Genomic DNA, 17,670 nt, shown 5'->3' on the forward strand with positions numbered 1-17,670 from the left:
ATTCTTTATATGTCTAGTGATAAACTGAACAAATGACGTTACATTCAGTTTAGAAATCTTTAAAATATCTCAAATCATGTGTATCATCAAGATTTCTCTGATTAAGGGTCCAGAATCAGCACGGCAAAGACTCCAGTATTGTATTTTTATAGATTTTAAAGTTTTTCCTGCTGATAGAGACCTCCCCCGAGGTCATTCATACTACACCAAAGTAATGAAGTTAAAGATAAACAATTAAATGACAGAACAGTTGTTGTTTTTTTAGTACTTAATATAGAAATGGGTTTTGATTCTTTGTACAGTTTGTCCCCGGTAAAATAAACAATTGAAAATAAACATTTATTTCTTATCATTTAAACCCAAAGAGTTGTGCAGACAGATTTGTTATTTACTGCATTAGCTTTTCTTTCAATATGCTTTCTATAAATTGCACTTTTTTCGTATATTTAGATCTCTGAGGGATTTATTGGAGATAAAGTATCTGAATTTTGGGAGCGGGACCCCCGATTCTCATCTATACATGTTCCCCCAGCTCTACAAGCTGTTTGTTCTTGTTTACGTGCCCCACCCTTCCTCCCCTTTTCAATTCATTAACTTCTTCACTTCTATTCAGTTCATGGGGATCTGCCAGGCCCAGGAGCCGCCGCCAGTCCCCTTCGAGGCCTTCCCAGAACTGCAGCTCAATTCATGTCCAAGCCATTCACCTCTATCTACTAAAACGCTGTCAAACCTCAAATAAGGACGTGGGCGCAGCGAGTGAAATGCAGAGTTAACCTTCCTTACACTGGCAGAAAGGAGGGTTTCACTGGTCCAGAACACAAAAGTGGGCTGTGTGTGGCCCACAATCTAAAATGAATATGACATCCCTGCTTTAATGCATTGAGTAGCATTACTGGCATAACTGGCCCTTTAAACTTTTAACTCCGTACTCTGGACTTCCAGCTACACAGGGGTTGCTCTTCGGATGAATGAATTGGGCACCATGGAGCAGTATCCTAAAAAATATATATTTTGTGGGGTTAGCCTAACCTTAAAGCAGTCACTAGGTTTTAATCATTGCTAATTATATTTCTGTAAGTTTATGGGATGTCACTGCAGCATGAGCGCATTCAGAGCTTGCGCAATTTGGACTTGAATGAACTGAAGATTTTCTAGCAGCAGACACCTTCACCCACCACAACCGTTAAGTTTAATCTCTGATTTAATGATACTTAACGATGTCTGTTTTAGCTGTTGTTTGGAATTGGGTTCAATCGAGTGAGCGTGTCCTGGCCTACATCGTTACCTGACCCATCGTCTTCATGCATTAGCAGAATGCTAGCATTTTAAAGGACTTACCTTTCCTGTAAGAAAAAAAGGGCATTTGTGATTAACTCAGACATATGAATATTCTACTTGCCCAAACTAAGATATAACGTTGGCAGTTAGCTCCATTAACTCCGTCCATGACGGCTAGCTCGGGTGTAGCTAGTTTCTATACTATGGGTGTCACAGGAAGTGGAAGGGTTTGCCATGATTAGCCTCATCATTTCCTGTCTGCATTCGTGTTTCTCTGACAATAGAAGCAAAATGAAAAGAAAAGCACTGGCTTTAACCTCAAAAACATTCATCAGGGTCTTGCAGGGTTGCTTACTACCATTCAAAACATATATTTATGGTAATTATATTTGGAAATAAACAGCTTATTGTTGCACATGTTGCAGCAATAAGCTGTTTCTATAATGGGGCACAAACCGGTGAAAGCCTAACACTGTTTGCCAGCTGGCACAATTCACCCCTGCATGTTCACTGCAACAGCTGGGGACTGATGCATGGAAATTATGTGTACAATCATGGAGTAAGCATCACAGTATTTGGAATAGATTGACTCTGTGTTTTGCTGCTTCTCTTTTTCTATGTTCAGCTGCCAAGCAGATGTGTCTGTGACCGCAGTGTAAACAACAATTATGTAGAAATTAAATTCTTGTGATTTTTTTTTCTTTATTCAGAACTTTACAAAATCTAAACAAATGAAGCTCTGTGAGGATTAAAGTTACAGAAAACCACTGAAACTAACTTTAAATACACCGAGGTAAAAGGTAATGTACAACAGAGAGAAAATCCTGCCCACTAATTTAAATTCAAAGTAACCTAACTCTACCACATCTATACAAACACCTCTTTTCGACAAACATAACACACGATGCTATACGTGGCATGGCACTCTTTTATTGTTCCTACTTTATAAGACCAGACTGAAACTAGGAAGCCTTCACCTTGTTTGAGAGAATGAGATGGATTATTTAAAAGCTGCATTGTTTTATGATTGATCTGAAGCCTTGTGAGGCCTTGAGGCTTCTGTCGAAGGTTGTGGTCGAGGAAAATTAGAGACTGCAGAGTGAGCTGCATTGCCTGGCAGGTGTTGGTTCTGAGACTGATTTATTTTAAAATCTATTTGTACTGGCTCATGACGCCCCTGAGGAAATCTTCGAAGCGTGGAACAGCAAGCTGTGGACTAGCAGCTTCCTTGGCCGGCTCATCTGCAGCGGCGGCGGCGACGGGCTTAGCACGGTGCAGGCGGCAGTTGTAGTCGTATTCAGGATCGCAGTCTGGATCTGGCAGGATTATGCTATCCTCACTGGATTTCAGGGGCTTGGCACCAGAGGGTGGAGCAAACTTGTGACAGTTGGGGTCAAATGGATGGCAGAAGAGCTTGGCTGGAGCCATGACGTCAGCCTTGGCCTCAGGACTACTCTTGACTGGGATGCAGTCTTTGTCATAATGCACATAGCAGTCGTAGCCCTCCTTGGTCTTGCCACGGACACCAAGCTTGTAGCGTACCTGGTTGATTGATTGATTGATTGATTGACTGATTGATTGATTGATTCATGTATTTTTGGTTCAAAACAGATGCAAAGCAGGCCGTGAAAGCATTATTCAACATCAGTTTCATTTTACTACATTATTAAACAGACAAAATGTTAAAGAAAAGATGAATTAAAGAATTATTCAGTGAGAAAGATTACACTAGATTAGATGAAATCACAGAAAAATTCAAGCCTGTTAACAGGACTTCAGATTCAGACCTGGTGCTCTGGGAGCTGTGGAGGGGACTTGCGCAGAGCGGCAGCAGCTGCCAGTATGCAGTATGGGTCGTAGCGAGGGTCGCAGGACAGAGGAGCAGCAGGGTGTGCAGGCTGATTCATGGGGGCGTACTCTACTACAGGCTTGGTCAGGCTGGCCAGCCTGGTAGCAGTCAGAGGGTTGCAGCCTGCATCAAACAGGGGGTTGCAGTGTTGCTCTTTAGCAGCCAGAGGAGCGGGAGCGTTGGTTGCACACAGAGGATCCACAGCTGGGTCACAGCTGGGTTGCATCAAGTGGTAGAAGCCAGTAGGAGATTTCTGGACCAGGGAAGCCATGCAGTAGGGATCCTTTGGGTTGCATTTGAGGGCAGCATAAGATGGAGCTGGACCTTGGGCTGGACGGTACCCATAGGCTGCTCTCAGGTGGTACTGCAGACACTCTACATCTTCAGGTTGGCAGATTCTGAGCAATTCAGCCCTCTTCTCAGCACCCAGGAAGGGCTCCAGGACAGGAGCATAGTAGTAGAAACCAGTTTGGCTCTTCATTGGCACTGGGGTATAGATAGGCGCTGGCACTCTGGCTGGAGCTGAAGGTGGCTCAGGGGCAGCAGATTTGCTGGTAACAGGGAACATGCAGTAGGGGTCAGTATAGGGGTTGCACAGCCTGACATCAGCAGACTTGATGGGGGCAGGCATCGCCACGGCCGCCTTTGGTTTGCTAGTTAACTCGGCGATGCACTCCGGATCTTCTGACTCGGCACAGGTCTTGTAGATTTCGCTGAGGTGGTTGAGGTAGTGGTTAAAAGTCGGTCCCTCTTCTGACCTGTGCTTGTTCTGCAGGTAAGCCACATAAAGACGATCCAGGTCCTCAACCTGAAGATATTTGGAAAGGGGAAAAACAAGTTAGCCTCCTCAAATCCAAAAATCAAATCAAATGATATAGAACCATAGTGAGTAAAACAAAGACAAACTCCAGAGATAAATTTGCACAAATCCTTCCTGGTGAGAAAAACAGTTACTTTTTCACTTTTGTCTAAACCACAGAGCTTTCACGGGTACTACACACTGAACACATTCAGAGGTTAATAGCTTATTAAAAACTGTTCTATTAAAATATCTGGGCAAATTTAGTTCTCTGAACTGCATAAATAAGGAACCTGTTAAAACTAAAAAGGTGGCTGAACCTTTCTGTTTCCTGCATTAAACGTGGCATATTTAATTTTAAAAAGGAAAGAAAAACTCCCCTCAAAGTGCAGAGTAGTGACGCAAATTGTTGCCTCAATTTTTAAAGGAAAAACAAGCACAGTTTCATAATCGTGACTTGGAGAATCTGAATAATTAATGTGAAACAAGCTCCACTCACTCCCTCCTGGTTGTGGCTGTCCATGAAGTATTTGTACCATCCCCAGAAGTCAGGCACGCGTTTGAACTGGGGCACAGCCACAACGGGGACGTTCCTTCTGTCGCGAACCAGCTTTTTTAGGCTGGTCATCGCCTCGGCTTTCACATCATCAGACACAGCGGCCACTGAAGGGAAGGAAGAAGAGAAAACATACAGGAGTGTAGTTAAACTATATATATCATTTACTGCTTGTTATGAGAAATGTTCCATGATCTTTATTTTTTTTAGAAATTATTAGCATTTGTCTGAATGTGTCTGTGACATCAAATAGTTATTTAACCGTCGCTGCAGACCAATCAAAAACCCCCCATGGCAACGACTTCCCCAACTGTGATATCCTTCATCAAGTCACAAGAAAAACTAAAGAAATAAAAATGCACACTTTACCAACAGCTCAAGGCAAACAACAAAACAGAAACACCTGCCCAGACACACACCAGTTCAATTGAGCATTCGTTGGATATCCCAGATGAAGCCCAGGCCTAATTCCTGGCTCTAAGGTGTTCCCCAATGACAAATAGTTTCTTAAGGTAGGATGCATATCATGATATTGTCTTTGAGAGCTGAGGTTGATGCAAAAGATCTAAATATTAGCCACAGTTTTCTTCGTTAAGTAGGCTGAATCAGAGTTCAGGTCCAGTGGAGATGTTATAAACCAATTACAGGTTGGTAGAATTCACTGATGTCAAACTAGAGCCACAGGAAACTTTAATGTAAAATAAAAACGGCAAATCTGTACCTGCAGAGGACACAGTGCACAAAAGTCTGATAAACTGATTGTTGACCTTCATTAAACTGCATCTATAATTGGAACAGTAAATCCTGTTGGCAGTGAAGGATGCAGTTTGTTATAGTTAAGAGGTACAGTCCATAGATGGGTGAAAAAGAGAGATCACCCTGCTCCCCTCAGCTGCAGGTGAAGGAGAGCTTGAGCTGTGAATCTATTGTACAGAGAGTAGGCAGAGCTTTTTTGCACTTTGTTTTAAAGAGTCGTTTCAGGACCAATGCAGTGACGGTGATTGTGTTGAAAAGCTCCAAAAGTTTAAAATACACTTAACACAGTTAATGTTTCTGAAATGATCGTTATAAACGATAAAAACGCTTCACCTGGTCTGTGCTAGTGGAAAGGGACCCGCTCACTGTTAGTTGTGTGGCATCCTCCTGTCTTTGGATTAAGGTGCTGTCCAGACCCCACAAGTACCCAAGAATGCACTCGGTGTCCCGGTGCCAGACAGCACAGGAGACCCACAGAGATGCCAATGCCCCAGCAGGGCAGAATATATTAGAAGGACCTTCACTAATTTTAATTATGTTCCTATAGAACATAATTATATATATTACTGCAAAAATAAGCTGTGTTAACTTTAAAGCAAACCAAAAATTTTCTACTGTTCGAACTTCACACTGAAGCTTTAATCTGGGAAAGCATGGGCTGGCTTTTGTTTTACAGTCACCAGAAATGCATCTCTATAGAAGGCTGCTTCTTTGACAGGCTGCACCTCCATAAGATAGCCTAGAAGCTCTTTTATATTAATTTAAATGTGTGAATTGCATCATATTGTTTTTAAGTCAGGTTCCTCAAACTTTATCTCAAAGGAGAAATATTCATAAACAAAAAAATGTTATAATTTTAATTGGCCCAGCTATTTCTATTATAAGTAGATTAATCTCTTAATCTCTTGGTCTGTTAATTATCGTGTATCATAGGCTGACGTAGTTCTCGTAGAGCACTTTAGCTTCTTACTTTAAGCCATTATCAAAATCCTGTTTCTGTTGACTAATTGTTTTAGCTCCAAACTAGATCTCCTCAGACTCTGTGTTTTATTGTGAACCAACATGTAAGTTATTTGGTGCTAATTGGCTGAATGGAAAGAAAAGGTAGCTACGTGGAGCATTTATCTCCCTATAAATAGCAGCGTTTAAGGTTTCTGTAGTTGGTTTTTAGGTTGTTTTGCCCCACATTGCCACATCATACGTCCTCACCTTCCTCCTGCTTGTGCTGCTCCACTGGAACGGCCCCCAGAAAGTCTGTAAAACACAAGCAGCAGCCACATTAGCAGCAGCAGAGACGTTCACTGATTAGGAACAGATGTTGCGCTTTACCACAACATCAGGGAAAACGCTGACCCACTAATAAGCCCCCGGGTGAAACGCGGCAGGTGCTGGAGCGCCAGGCAACATCCTGCAGATTAAATGCCCCCCCTCCTCCAACTCCAAGCCCCACCCAGCCCCTAACTTGTATCGTATAGCTTTGAACCAGCCCAGTGAAGTTAATGCAGGTACTGGGGGCCTCCTTAAAGTTTACCTGTAAAACTACAAAGTCAGGCCTCACACAAACTAATTACAGATACACTGTAAAAATGTCTGGTGGGAGGGGAGGCACGTCTCCGGGTCTCTTCTGCTCCTGCTGAGGTTTACAACTACAAGAAAACAGCCAAGTCAGCTGATTATCCCCGAAACTTTCATCTATTAATGTGGAAAATCTTCCAAAGGGGAGGCAGTGATAGATGTGTTTTTTATGACTGCAGAAAAGGTTTTGTAGTACTAAAGGGCATCATCATGACAAGCCATTTTACTGCTAAAGAGAGAAGGGTAATGGTGTTCCTATGACTCTGTGGCAGAGATTAATGTGCCCGGGGTTGGACTGTACTACCAGGTACAGTATTCGCACAATCAATTTTAAACCAAAAACAAGGAGAAAACAAATCAGTACTCAGGTCTCTAATTGAAGTAAAGACACAGAGGAAATCAGAAAATGTAATTTATTTAAGCCAAAACATACTTACAGTATCAAAAGTAAAAGTATCGTTATTTACGTCAATAGACTGTCGGTGTGATAAATAGTTATTGATATACTGATGTTAAAAGAGCATTTTACTGTTGGTCTTTCAGTTGTGTGATCGCTGTGAGCAAAGGAACTATATGTGTCAGACATTCAGAGTGTAATAAAGTAGATGACATCAAGCTTTAGGAGTTTAAAGGGCATCTAGCTCACCTACACTGGTCTAATTTAAAAATATTGTATCTGAAATCTCAAAATTAAAAAAACAAACAAAAAAGCTGATGTAAATGGTTCCTCGGCTCATTAAATGCCCAATGAAATATTTCCTAATATCATAGATGAAATTTATGAAAACTCTCACCTGGTAATAAAACAGCTGCTAACAGGAATCCTGTGTGGATCAGGGAAAGCGACGGTCGTCCAACACGTGCCATTTTCTGTGGTTTCTTTGTGCTTCCTGGGGGGAAAGACAGTTAACAACATTCAGAGTGTTTGCAGGCTGAACTTCTGGAGACATAGTCTATTATTTCAATGCGACAAGAGTCTTATAAGTATCTTATTATTTTTGGGAGGATTTTTTTGTCTTTTTTAAGGCAATTTTTCATGTAACTGCTAGATATGGAAATCCTTGAGAAGACAATGCACTTGGAACAAAGAGAGCGCTTTTATTTAACTGTCTGATGCCAAGACAATAGAGAGGATTGAGGACATGCTGTAATAGAGCTTTTCAGGGATTAACGAGAGAAATAAGATGTCACTTCTGAATATCAGAATATCAAATAAAGCGACTGAACTCGACAATTCAAACAGCCAAAAGCTTGAGATGTTCTCTTGGCTTGCTGCGTAGAGAGCTGCTGAATTACATCTGTTGTTTTCAAAAAGACAGATGGCTTCTAAAAGTTAGACAACCTCACTTTTCTAACAAAGACAAGGCAGATGAGGCTACAGGCGACCACTCCAGAATTATGAACTTTGGGGGTTATTATCGGCCCTTACCTGCAGAAGGTGCTGAAGTTGTGGCCTCTTGTGATCACCTCTTGGTCCAGCAGCTCTCTTGGGAAAGGGGAGGGGGCTGTCTTCACTCTGGTTATCTGAGCTGTCTAAACCTTCTTTGCTCTCTGTATGGGCCGGACACACACGAAAACATTTTAAAGGAGCTCTCTCCTTTAAAATGCATGCAAAAAGGCATGTGATACAGTTCGCCTGCTCCAGGATTGGCTCCTGTGCTGCCACTCATCCAACCAATAGGGGTCCTGTAATTATGAAAGGTGAGAAGTATGACAGTATGGCTGCAAGGTACCAATTAGAGCTTCTTTCCTCACAGGTTTGGAATTTATTTTAAAATAAAATAAAATAAATGGGAAGGTGTAAATGTGTAAGGTAGTGTAAGTGGGGCACTCAGAGAGGTAAACCTTAAGAGACTTTAGAGCATGAGGTACTCCTGGTTTTCCTGGTACTTCCCAAAATCATCCTCCATAACTAAAGGAATGAGTCTCCTGTGTTATCTTTTCAAGCTTTCTCTCCCCAGGAACAGCTTTTCCTGCAGAAAATTGACTGCAAATAAAAAATATTTCTACTCTGTTGCATCAGTGTATTGACTAATGTGTGAGCAATATTTGCAGGATGACAGAACATGACTCATTTCACCTCAGTGATGCAATGCTACATCCAAGCAGCAACAGTTGCAGCTCATTTGATAATGTTTGTGAACCTCCCGTGAGTCTGTGGTGTCAAAAGTCTGCAGCCAGTCAGCTGTTTTATACTGGATGTGAAATCTGCTGCTGGAGAGAGAAAAACAAACCCAGACCCAAATTCCTTCAGCCAACTCTGAAGGGAGATTTTAAATCCTACCAACCAGAGTGATGGTAAAAAGGGTGGTTTCATATTTTAAATACACATCTTTTAGATGATTAAAAATGCTTGCTTTTGTTGTACATGCATATTTTCTGCTTTGAAACAGCACAGAGGAGGTGTAAGCCATTAGGACAGGCAGGTCTCATACAGAGAGCTACTAATGAAGTAATCTGCTTCTGCTGTGGAGACAGAGCCATCAGGGCCAGCATGCCAGCAGCACTGTTTGCTACATGATCCTGATGCTTGGATCATGCCACGTAGCCGGCACAGCCTGCAGGCTGTGTCAGTGGAATATATATATATACTGGATTTGGGAGCTATGGAAACGGGAAAACTGAGCTTAAAAGAGTCAAACAACATAGGAAGCTAAAAACCAGATCAGCTCATTGAACTCAGTGTACTTAATTGTAATTTTTAGAAAGCTTTTTCAGTAATTTGTGTGTATCCATGACTTTAGGCCCTTTACTTCAATCATTTTTCTGTTTTAGCTAACCCTTAAAAACTGTGACCATCTTCCATTCCAACACATCACTCAGGTGCTCTACTGGATTTGTGATCCAGTTGCTCCTGTGTTATCCTGCTGGAAGCGGCCATTAGAAGATGGATGGGTGCACTGTGGTCATACAGGGATGGACATGATCTGCAGCAATACTCAGGTAAGCTGTGGTGTTTAAATGATGCTCAAGCGGTACGAACAGTCCCAAGGTGTACCAAGAAAAGCCTGTTGATGCACAGTGGGATCGATCCATGCTTTCATGCCTTTGACATTCAGTTCTGACCCTACGATCCAAACGTCACAGCAGAATTTGAGACTCAGATTAAAGTCACCTAAATCCTTTTTCTTACTCATTCTGACATCATGTATACATGCTGAAGTGTTATGATTTGCTGCCATGTGATTGGATATTTGCTACTTGATATTTGTGTTGAAGCAAGTGAGCAGGCATACTTAATAAAACAGCCTGTGATTATATATACATACATGAATATATGTTGACAGAGAGACAGACCGAGACTAAATCAAATTACTAGTCTGTCATTTATTTTCGAAATATTTTCTGCATTCACACAGTTTGTTCTCAAGGACATGTGACCATCTCGCATGACTGACAGTGACTCAGCCTTGGCTATGATCCATGCAATTTGCACATTTCTGAATTACCAGGTTTGTCACAGAGGGAGGCAAATTGCTATCCTCTTCATTTTAAAACAGATCTGCCATCACAACAAGTCAATCTCTGTGTCTGTGTGGAAAATATACAGCAACTTAAGAGAAATTTGGGGGGTGGGGGGGAGTCCAGAAAGTGCCTCTTGTGAAGAAAAAGCTCATTAAAAAACAGAGAGCCATGTTAATGATGATGCCTGTCAGACGTTTTTACAGTACTTTAGCTGTGCTTTGAGTTGCTCGTCAAACTTCAAGAACAATAGCAAATATTTTCTGTGGTTATTACCACATTTTAAACAGAGTTCATAAGTGCATGCAGCACAAGAAAGAAGCACATTAATGGATGAGATGATACCAACAGCTTCAGCTGTTTTAAAGTTATTGCTCAAAGGAGTCAGTGTTTACATCGAATGAAACTCCTGAAGCAGTTTTCAGTGAAACCTTTATCAGGCATTATGTCATGTTAGGAAATGTCTTTTTGCATCGAATCTATGATTTACTGCTGCCATGTAATTTCAGCCTAAAGTATCTTAGTAAGTATTACTTGTGAAATCCTGCATAAACATTCCTGTTTAGTAGATGAGGAAAAACATAGATGAGCCCCTTAATTTTTATTTTTCCTTTAACTGCAGATCAGGTGTGTTTGGTTAACCTTTGGCTCAAAGCACAAATGTGGAAAGAAGGCTTCAGAGGGAGCTGTGGTTTCTCAGCTATTGAATGTAATATACATTAAAATATGACCTAATGTCTACATCATCCTGCATACTCTGAAATTCCTAAATGTGTATATTTTGCAGTGAGTGGGCAGGATAATCACAAATGTGCAAAGGTGTTTTAATAAAGCTCATGATTTCATTCTGAGACTTTTGTTAGTGGCTGTGCATCTCAAGACTGTGTTTCATTTTGGAAACTTATTCAAGCTTGATGTATTTTGCTGCTTAATGCACAATTACCAGTGTCTTGTATATAACTATTGGACATCCCTCTGCTGACAGCACACTTCTCTGTTTTTCTGAATCTGTACAGCCAGCTTTTAAAAACCTGCAGTTTGCATTTTGTGTTCTTCAGAAGCTTCTTATCAGTCTCCAACTTGTGCTGAATAGTAATAAAACCACATCATGCTGCTGCCCACCACTGAAAGCATACAGTAGGTGACCTTCAGATCAGCATTCTCATCCATGCTTATATTGAGGTAGTCTCTCTTTATACAGCTAATTTTGGAAATGATAAAAATCCACATGACATCCACACTGAGAATAATAACTGCTCTGTTCTCTGTTGCATTGCAGACATTATTCCAGTCTCAATCGTGTTCTCTAGAAAGACTGTATGTAAACACACAGCAGTCTGTGTGTTTACATAAGTATACATGTGAGTGCTTCTCCAGAAGGTATCATATCTCTGTGTGTTTATTGGTGTGAACTTTGCCTCAAGCTTCAGTCTCCTCAGATTAGTGAAAAACCTCAATTAAGTCCATTTAGTAAATTTGGTGTCTTTATTAATTAATAATAGAGACACTTGATGATGCAAGAGTCCCAGAGCTTTCATGCTCAAAGGCATGATGTTGAAGGTAATTCATTGCCAGAGTATGCTTTTGGTTGCTGGATTCATTTCAAAACTACAAGCTCACACTATGTAAGTTGATGTTAACACATCTGACGGCACAGACTGTTCCTGTTGAGTCCTGTTAATATTTGTTTCTTTGACCGACAGTCATTAGGAGAGGGGATGTCTGATGTGAGAGCTTCACCAAATGTGAAAAACTGAGGTGTCTTACATGGATAAACTGCTTAGCTTGCAGATTAGTGCCACTGCTGGAATGAAACAGCTCGCTACATGCTCAAACATTCATTTTGATCGTTCATATCAACAGCTCACCTTTTCCTGTGAAGCCAAAAATAACTGTTATCTGCAGCTGATGTAGGGTCTGGCTGAAAGTATTGAAGCCATCAATCAAAACAGATTTTTCCAAATGTCACTACAAAGCAAGACGGCGCTGGATGCTATTAGACATTGTTTGCTCAGATCTCAGAGCAATCCAAGTAGAGCTCAGGAAGGTACTTTTAAATGTTACTGGTAAAATGTGCACTCAAAGCTTTTTAGTTTGTCAAAACTGTTTGCCATGCACTGGGATGCACTTACACAGTAACATCTCTGGGTAAAATGATGTCAGTATGTATGGAGAACTTTAACAGTGGGTGCCAATGGCCAGAGAGATGCGTTGGGATATCCTTCAAGAGGTCTGGACAACGATTCTCGGACTACTTACAGAAATTACAATAGAAAACCAAAAAACATAGAACTGTACAAACTTTGTTTTTGCTTTATAAACTGTATTTCCATGAGTGTTTGCACATGTTTCAGTAAACCGCTGCACCTGTTTTTCCTATTTTCATAGAAAAAAAAGGGGCTCAAGACTGCACATTCCTGTATTAACTATCCTTGAAAGTCAGCATTCTACTACATGTATTGTACTAACAATCCAACTTGTGACTGTGAATACTTTAAATGTGCATCTGTTAAAAATGCCAAGTGTGCCATCAGTACAAAGAAAGAAATCTCAGGGTTGTTTTTGATCAAACAAACAAAGCTTGTATCAAATGCCCTGCTGATGTTGACTCTTGTTTTTCACTTATGCTGGACCTAGCATTACTTCACCTGCTAATGTGAAAAAAGTGTTCATAACCCAGGCTAGCAGCCAGCTGGTACACCTGTTAACATTTTCACTATAAAACTACCATCTAAAGCCACATCCAGTTTTATTTTTTGCCCTAATGTGGAGTACACGTTGTGGGTTTTTGTTGCGATGAGTGCTTAAGAGATGCACTGCATTGTGATTACGTTAGCAGAAGACACAAAATAAGCTCTGGAGTGAGCACAAACGTCACATCATTTGAATTTTCATAGAAAGTTAAGGGTTTCTTTTGAAACTTACATTACAAGCCATTCACACATGGGCTATAAAAGCTGTTTAATTGAGAAAACCTTCAAACATAACCTTTAAACATAATAATGCACAAAAGCATGTCTTCATGTTTTAAGCACTTAAAGCATCTAGAAAGGCAAGCTATAAATAAAATGCACAATCAGTACCGCTACAAAGTTAATCGTATACGCTGGTGTATATACTGGTTTGTATGACTAAAGTTGTGCTTTAGAGGTTTTTGACTGTGTTACACCAAAACAACTGCAGACAATAGGAGACACATTTAAAACAAAAGCAGAATGTGATGATGATGACACACTGTCATTTAAATCATTTAAGGCATTTTGAACAGCTCATCATTTATTACATGCCATCTGCAACATGTTTATGGGTAACAGCGATTGGTGCCGTTTCCTTGTATAGGTGCTGTATAATTACACCTCTAACAGGTGTTCTCAAGCACAATGAAACCTGCAATCCAGCTCAGAAGCTGTGAAAGGCATGAACAACATAAAAGCTCATAATTTTAACATACCATATCTCTGCGATGTTAAGAATTTCACATCTGGAGGGCGGGGTGGGGGGGTAGTCTTTTAAGGAAACCTGAAACTAAGACAAATATGGAGGGAAATTATATGTCATTTGACTGTAAATGGTTGGTTTGCTTTCCATCAGAAAAAAGTGGGGATAAAACAGTGAAAATATCATCTATTGCTTCTTTGGAATCTGTAATCTCTCATGAAATTACAGAACAGAACATGACAATGTCTCTTTATCAGCCCGGGTCCATGAAGCGATCTTGGCAGATTGATGTTGGTTTGAAGGACTTCAGGGTGATAAAAGTGAAGGATCTGTTAGGTCGTGCACAAAGTTGCCTTCTGGTGGATCTGATAGTTTGTGAGGGCAGAGGTTGGCAGGAGAACTGAATGAACAAGCACAGCAATATGCGTACATCCTGCATTTCCACAGGCCAGCCAGCCTTATACTGTATTCAACACTCACGAGAGCCCAGGTGCTGTTTAGTGGTTAGCAGTTAATGCAGGCAATGCTAAATCTGTCATAAACCCTGGCGGGGGGGGAGGTTTGTGCTTGGGTTTGAGTTTTGTATTTTGAACTCTTGTGTTTGAGGTATTTTGAGTTTTATATTCTCTCAGCAGTTTTTCCTGGTTGTTTTTTTTATGTTTATCTTCTCAGGCCTTCTTAGTTTTAGTGTACCTATTTGAGTCCCACTCGTGGTTATAGTTTGTCCATATGTAGGTCCTTGAGTTTTAAGTTTATTTCTACCTCCCCTTTGTGCATCTGCTATAATGTGAGGACATTTTGCTGGCACTGACTGGCTCCACTTGTCTCCTTAAAGGAGCTAATTCTCTACAATAGAGACGAAGACTTGACAACAAGATACAGTTTTGTTTTTTGGGTTTTTTACTTTAATGTGTCACTTGTTTGTATTTCAAAGTAAACTGGATATGTTTTGGTTCTGGATTCTTAGTTAAAAAACAAGAAATCTGCATTAATATCTATATTTTTTTTTTCCTGTAACATCGGCAAGTATCACTAAACTCATCGGCAAAATGAAACCATCACGAAGTTTTTTATACATTGGGCCTTTGTGTGGTTGTTTTGATAAATTAGCCCTACTTCAAAAATCCTATTGTTCAATCCCTGCTAAAAAAAAAAAAAAAAAAAGAAAGAAAGAAAAAGAAATCGAACCTCTCCTCGCCCAAAAATTATAGCAAACCATTTTCCAAAATGCTTTTCTCATTAAAGATCTTAGAAAAGGCTGAAGCTGAGTAGCTTGTATGTTTTTTGGAAATCCATAAGATTTTTGATCAGTTTCAGTCAGGCTTTCATGAACTGCACTTGACTGAAACTACCCTTCTTTGAGCGTCGCTTTCTGGGCTTCCTTATTCAAATACCTCAAGTCTTGGGTAAATGCTAATTCTCTACAGTTAAATTCTGACAACGCCGAGATCATCATTGCTCCGGATAGTGAAAACAATGCTTTGGGTCTCTAGGCTCCTTAAATCTAGCTTGTATCATTATCCTGGACAGTTCTGTGTTTAGGCTGACTCTTTTCTTCTTTAAGCTTCTTCTCTTCTTTGCTCAGTTTTAAGGAGAACTTCAGTGTTATTTTTAAGATAGAATTGATGCAAGCATTGATGCTTTTTTTCTCATTTTGAATATTGCAGCTCCATATTTACCTATCTTGTTTTAACGTTTAAAGCTTTGAATGGCAATGGGCTCTAGTGTATTTCTGAACTTTACTTGACCTACTACCTCTTCTAACTGGTCCCTGAGGTCTTCAGAGCAGAGATTTCTGCTGGCGCCTCATACTGGCTTTAAAACACATGCACATCAGGCCTTTTGAGTAGTGGCTTCAGAACTCTGGAATGATTGGCCCTCATTTCAGCATTTTATTGCTTCAGGGGTAGCTTTAAAAAACAGTTAAAGGCATTCCTATTCAGACAGACATTTGAATAATCTGAATCTGACTTTCTTCATTTAGCTGTTTTATTGTTTTTGTTGTTGTTTTTTCTCTTGACCCAAGTGACCCAATGCCCCTGTTTGTGAAAGGTAATTTTTAAATAAACTTTACTTTAACTCCAACCAAGCTCATGGGCAGATGCCCAGCTCCAACTCTCCCCTAATCAAACCCCAAGTATGGGTTTGCATGAAGCCAGTTGAGATGGTTCAGTCATCTGGCGAGGACTCTCTCTGTGTGGGGTGTTTGGGTACATCGAACTGGAAGGACACTCAAAGCAAAGAGTTTGTGCCGACTGGGAAGAGGAAGGTCTGGGGATCTCTGCTTAGACCCAGACCTCGGTAGGCAGACAAAAATGGACTAAATGTACCTAAAACAATAAATGAATTATTTGATAAAATAACTCCCTGATAATATTTACTACTTTTATTTTTCTTATGGAAAACCTGTGTTATGCGCTGCACCAGTTCTCCGTTTGACATTGTTTGTGTTTATTATTGAGGTCGTAGCGTGTGTGGTGTCATTATACTGCATTAAACTGAACAATTTTAATGTTTTGCTCCCACCATAAACAGTGTCAGCAGAAACTGAAAACAGATCAACTTAATAAATAACTACTTATAACAAATTTGTTGGAAAATAATTGTGGTGTGGCTCATAATTTAAATGATAATGTATGGTTTTCTATTGAATTAAAAAGTAGAATATTGTAAGGAATATATAAAATATATAAACAGTGATCTTCAAAGATTGATCTGATGTGCTTATATTTTTTGTTTGTGTCTTGGTCCTGTGTTTTGTGGCTTTTAGTTTTATGTTCATAAAGCACAGTTTATTTGGTTATTATCTTTGAGTTCTGTTGTTTAGTCTTCAGTTTATAGTCCAGGCTTTCATTACTTCAGTAATGAGTCTCAAATGGTATTAGGTTCATGTTTTCCTCTGGCTTTGTTTAGTTTGTCTCTAGTTGATGTTTTTCTTTCATATTCCTGTTTGTGTTTTTTTAGTGCCTTTACATTTTGTATCAGGTTCATTATAATGCTGTGTTTAGTCTTAGTTTTTAATTCTTTCTACTTTTGTGCATTTTCCTTTTTTATCACTGAATCAAAATTTGGGGTTATTGTCTTGAGATTTCAAGTTATTTTCCCAGAAGTTTGTGTAAGATGAAATTCTGAGACGCCTTACTCAAAAATGTTGAGTAAATAACCTGAAATTTTGACTTATAAAGTCAAAGCTTGTATTTAGAGTTATATTTATATATCTGTGCTTTAGTTTATTCCACGTTTCCTCAATGTCGCTTGTATCTTCTTGCCTACTCCTCATTTCTGTGTTATGGGTTTCTCTTTTATGTTACTTCCTGTTGTACAGCGTTGTCTTTTGTCTCGTGTGCCTTCCGTTTACTTTCCTGTGTCTCGTTATCAGATTCGGTTCAGCTGTGTTGTTACTCAGGTGTGTCCACGCTGTCTTGATTGCCTTCATTTGTCTCTCTTTATTCTCTGTTTGTTGTGTCTTGAATGCTCAGAAACATTTTTTAAATTCTGCTGTTTAATTTCTGCGTTTCGATTTTTGATGGACTTCTGTACGCCACATGAATAAAGCTGAGTTTTTTCCTTATTTATTTCTGCCTTGAGAGTCTTGCATTTGGTTCCTGCCATTCATAATAGTGAATTATTCTGATGTAAAAATAAGAATAACTAAGAATACCAAAGATTTACTACAATGTTTTGGCCTTTTTTCTGACTTAAAGGTAAAGAAAGTCTGATTACCTGTGTTTTTGAGGCATTGTATTTTGTCTACACAAACATTGTGAGAACCCGAACAATTTGCTGTTTTCAAGCACCTCATCAACCAGACAGAAACGCTGAAACCTTAGAATAAGATGGAAAGCAGTGTTAAGCTAAATCATGGCCATCATAATATAGACAAAACACATGGCCTGCAATGAGAGACGGATGACAATGTTCCTGTTTTCACATTGCGAATGCACCAGTTGCACTACT

At 39.9% G+C, this 17,670-nt stretch overlaps 1 protein-coding gene, 1 long non-coding RNA gene and 1 pseudogene across 3 annotated transcripts; 1 reads left to right on the plus strand and 2 right to left on the minus strand.

Annotated features, from left to right (window-relative positions):
• The window catches only part of LOC109195478 (leucine-rich repeat LGI family member 2-like), a 401,007-nt pseudogene that overhangs the window by 350,972 nt on the left and 32,365 nt on the right, over positions 1 to 17,670 (minus strand).
• On the minus strand, positions 2,206 to 9,071 carry and2 (actinodin2). The gene is made up of 6 exons (XM_025900063.1): positions 8,243 to 9,071; positions 7,608 to 7,703; positions 6,448 to 6,492; positions 4,426 to 4,589; positions 3,066 to 3,935; positions 2,206 to 2,820 (listed from the first exon to the last, which is right to left on the minus strand). The coding sequence occupies exons 2-6, from the start codon at positions 7,678 to 7,680 to the stop codon at positions 2,431 to 2,433; spliced, it is 1,542 nt and encodes a 513-aa protein (XP_025755848.1). The 5' UTR covers positions 7,681 to 7,703; positions 8,243 to 9,071; the 3' UTR covers positions 2,206 to 2,430.
• On the plus strand, positions 9,307 to 11,304 carry LOC106098472 (uncharacterized). 2 transcript variants are annotated; one of them, XR_001224706.3, is made up of 3 exons: positions 9,307 to 9,507; positions 9,589 to 9,756; positions 10,898 to 11,304. It is a non-coding gene; the product is annotated as an uncharacterized LOC106098472 (long non-coding RNA). The 2 variants fall into 2 exon arrangements; XR_001224707.3 differs by having other exon boundaries at positions 9,307 to 9,497.

This window comes from Oreochromis niloticus, linkage group LG18 (genome assembly GCF_001858045.2).
Source record: "Oreochromis niloticus isolate F11D_XX linkage group LG18, O_niloticus_UMD_NMBU, whole genome shotgun sequence".
Lineage (NCBI taxonomy): Eukaryota > Metazoa > Chordata > Actinopteri > Cichliformes > Cichlidae > Oreochromis > Oreochromis niloticus.

What these genes read in the sequence shown, in the direction of transcription:
- and2 (XM_025900063.1), bottom strand. Translation starts at nt 7,680, where the DNA reads ATGGCACGTGTTGGACGACCGTCGCTTTCCCTGATCCACACAGGATTC. An exon ending in ACAGCCACAACCAGGAGGGA is followed by an intron (nt 3,936 to 4,425) that starts GTGAGTGGAGCT and finishes AAATATCTTCAG; the next exon opens with GTTGAGGACCTGGATCGTCT. An exon ending in CACAGCTCCCAGAGCACCAG is followed by an intron (nt 2,821 to 3,065) that starts GTCTGAATCTGA and finishes TCAATCAACCAG; the next exon opens with GTACGCTACAAGCTTGGTGT.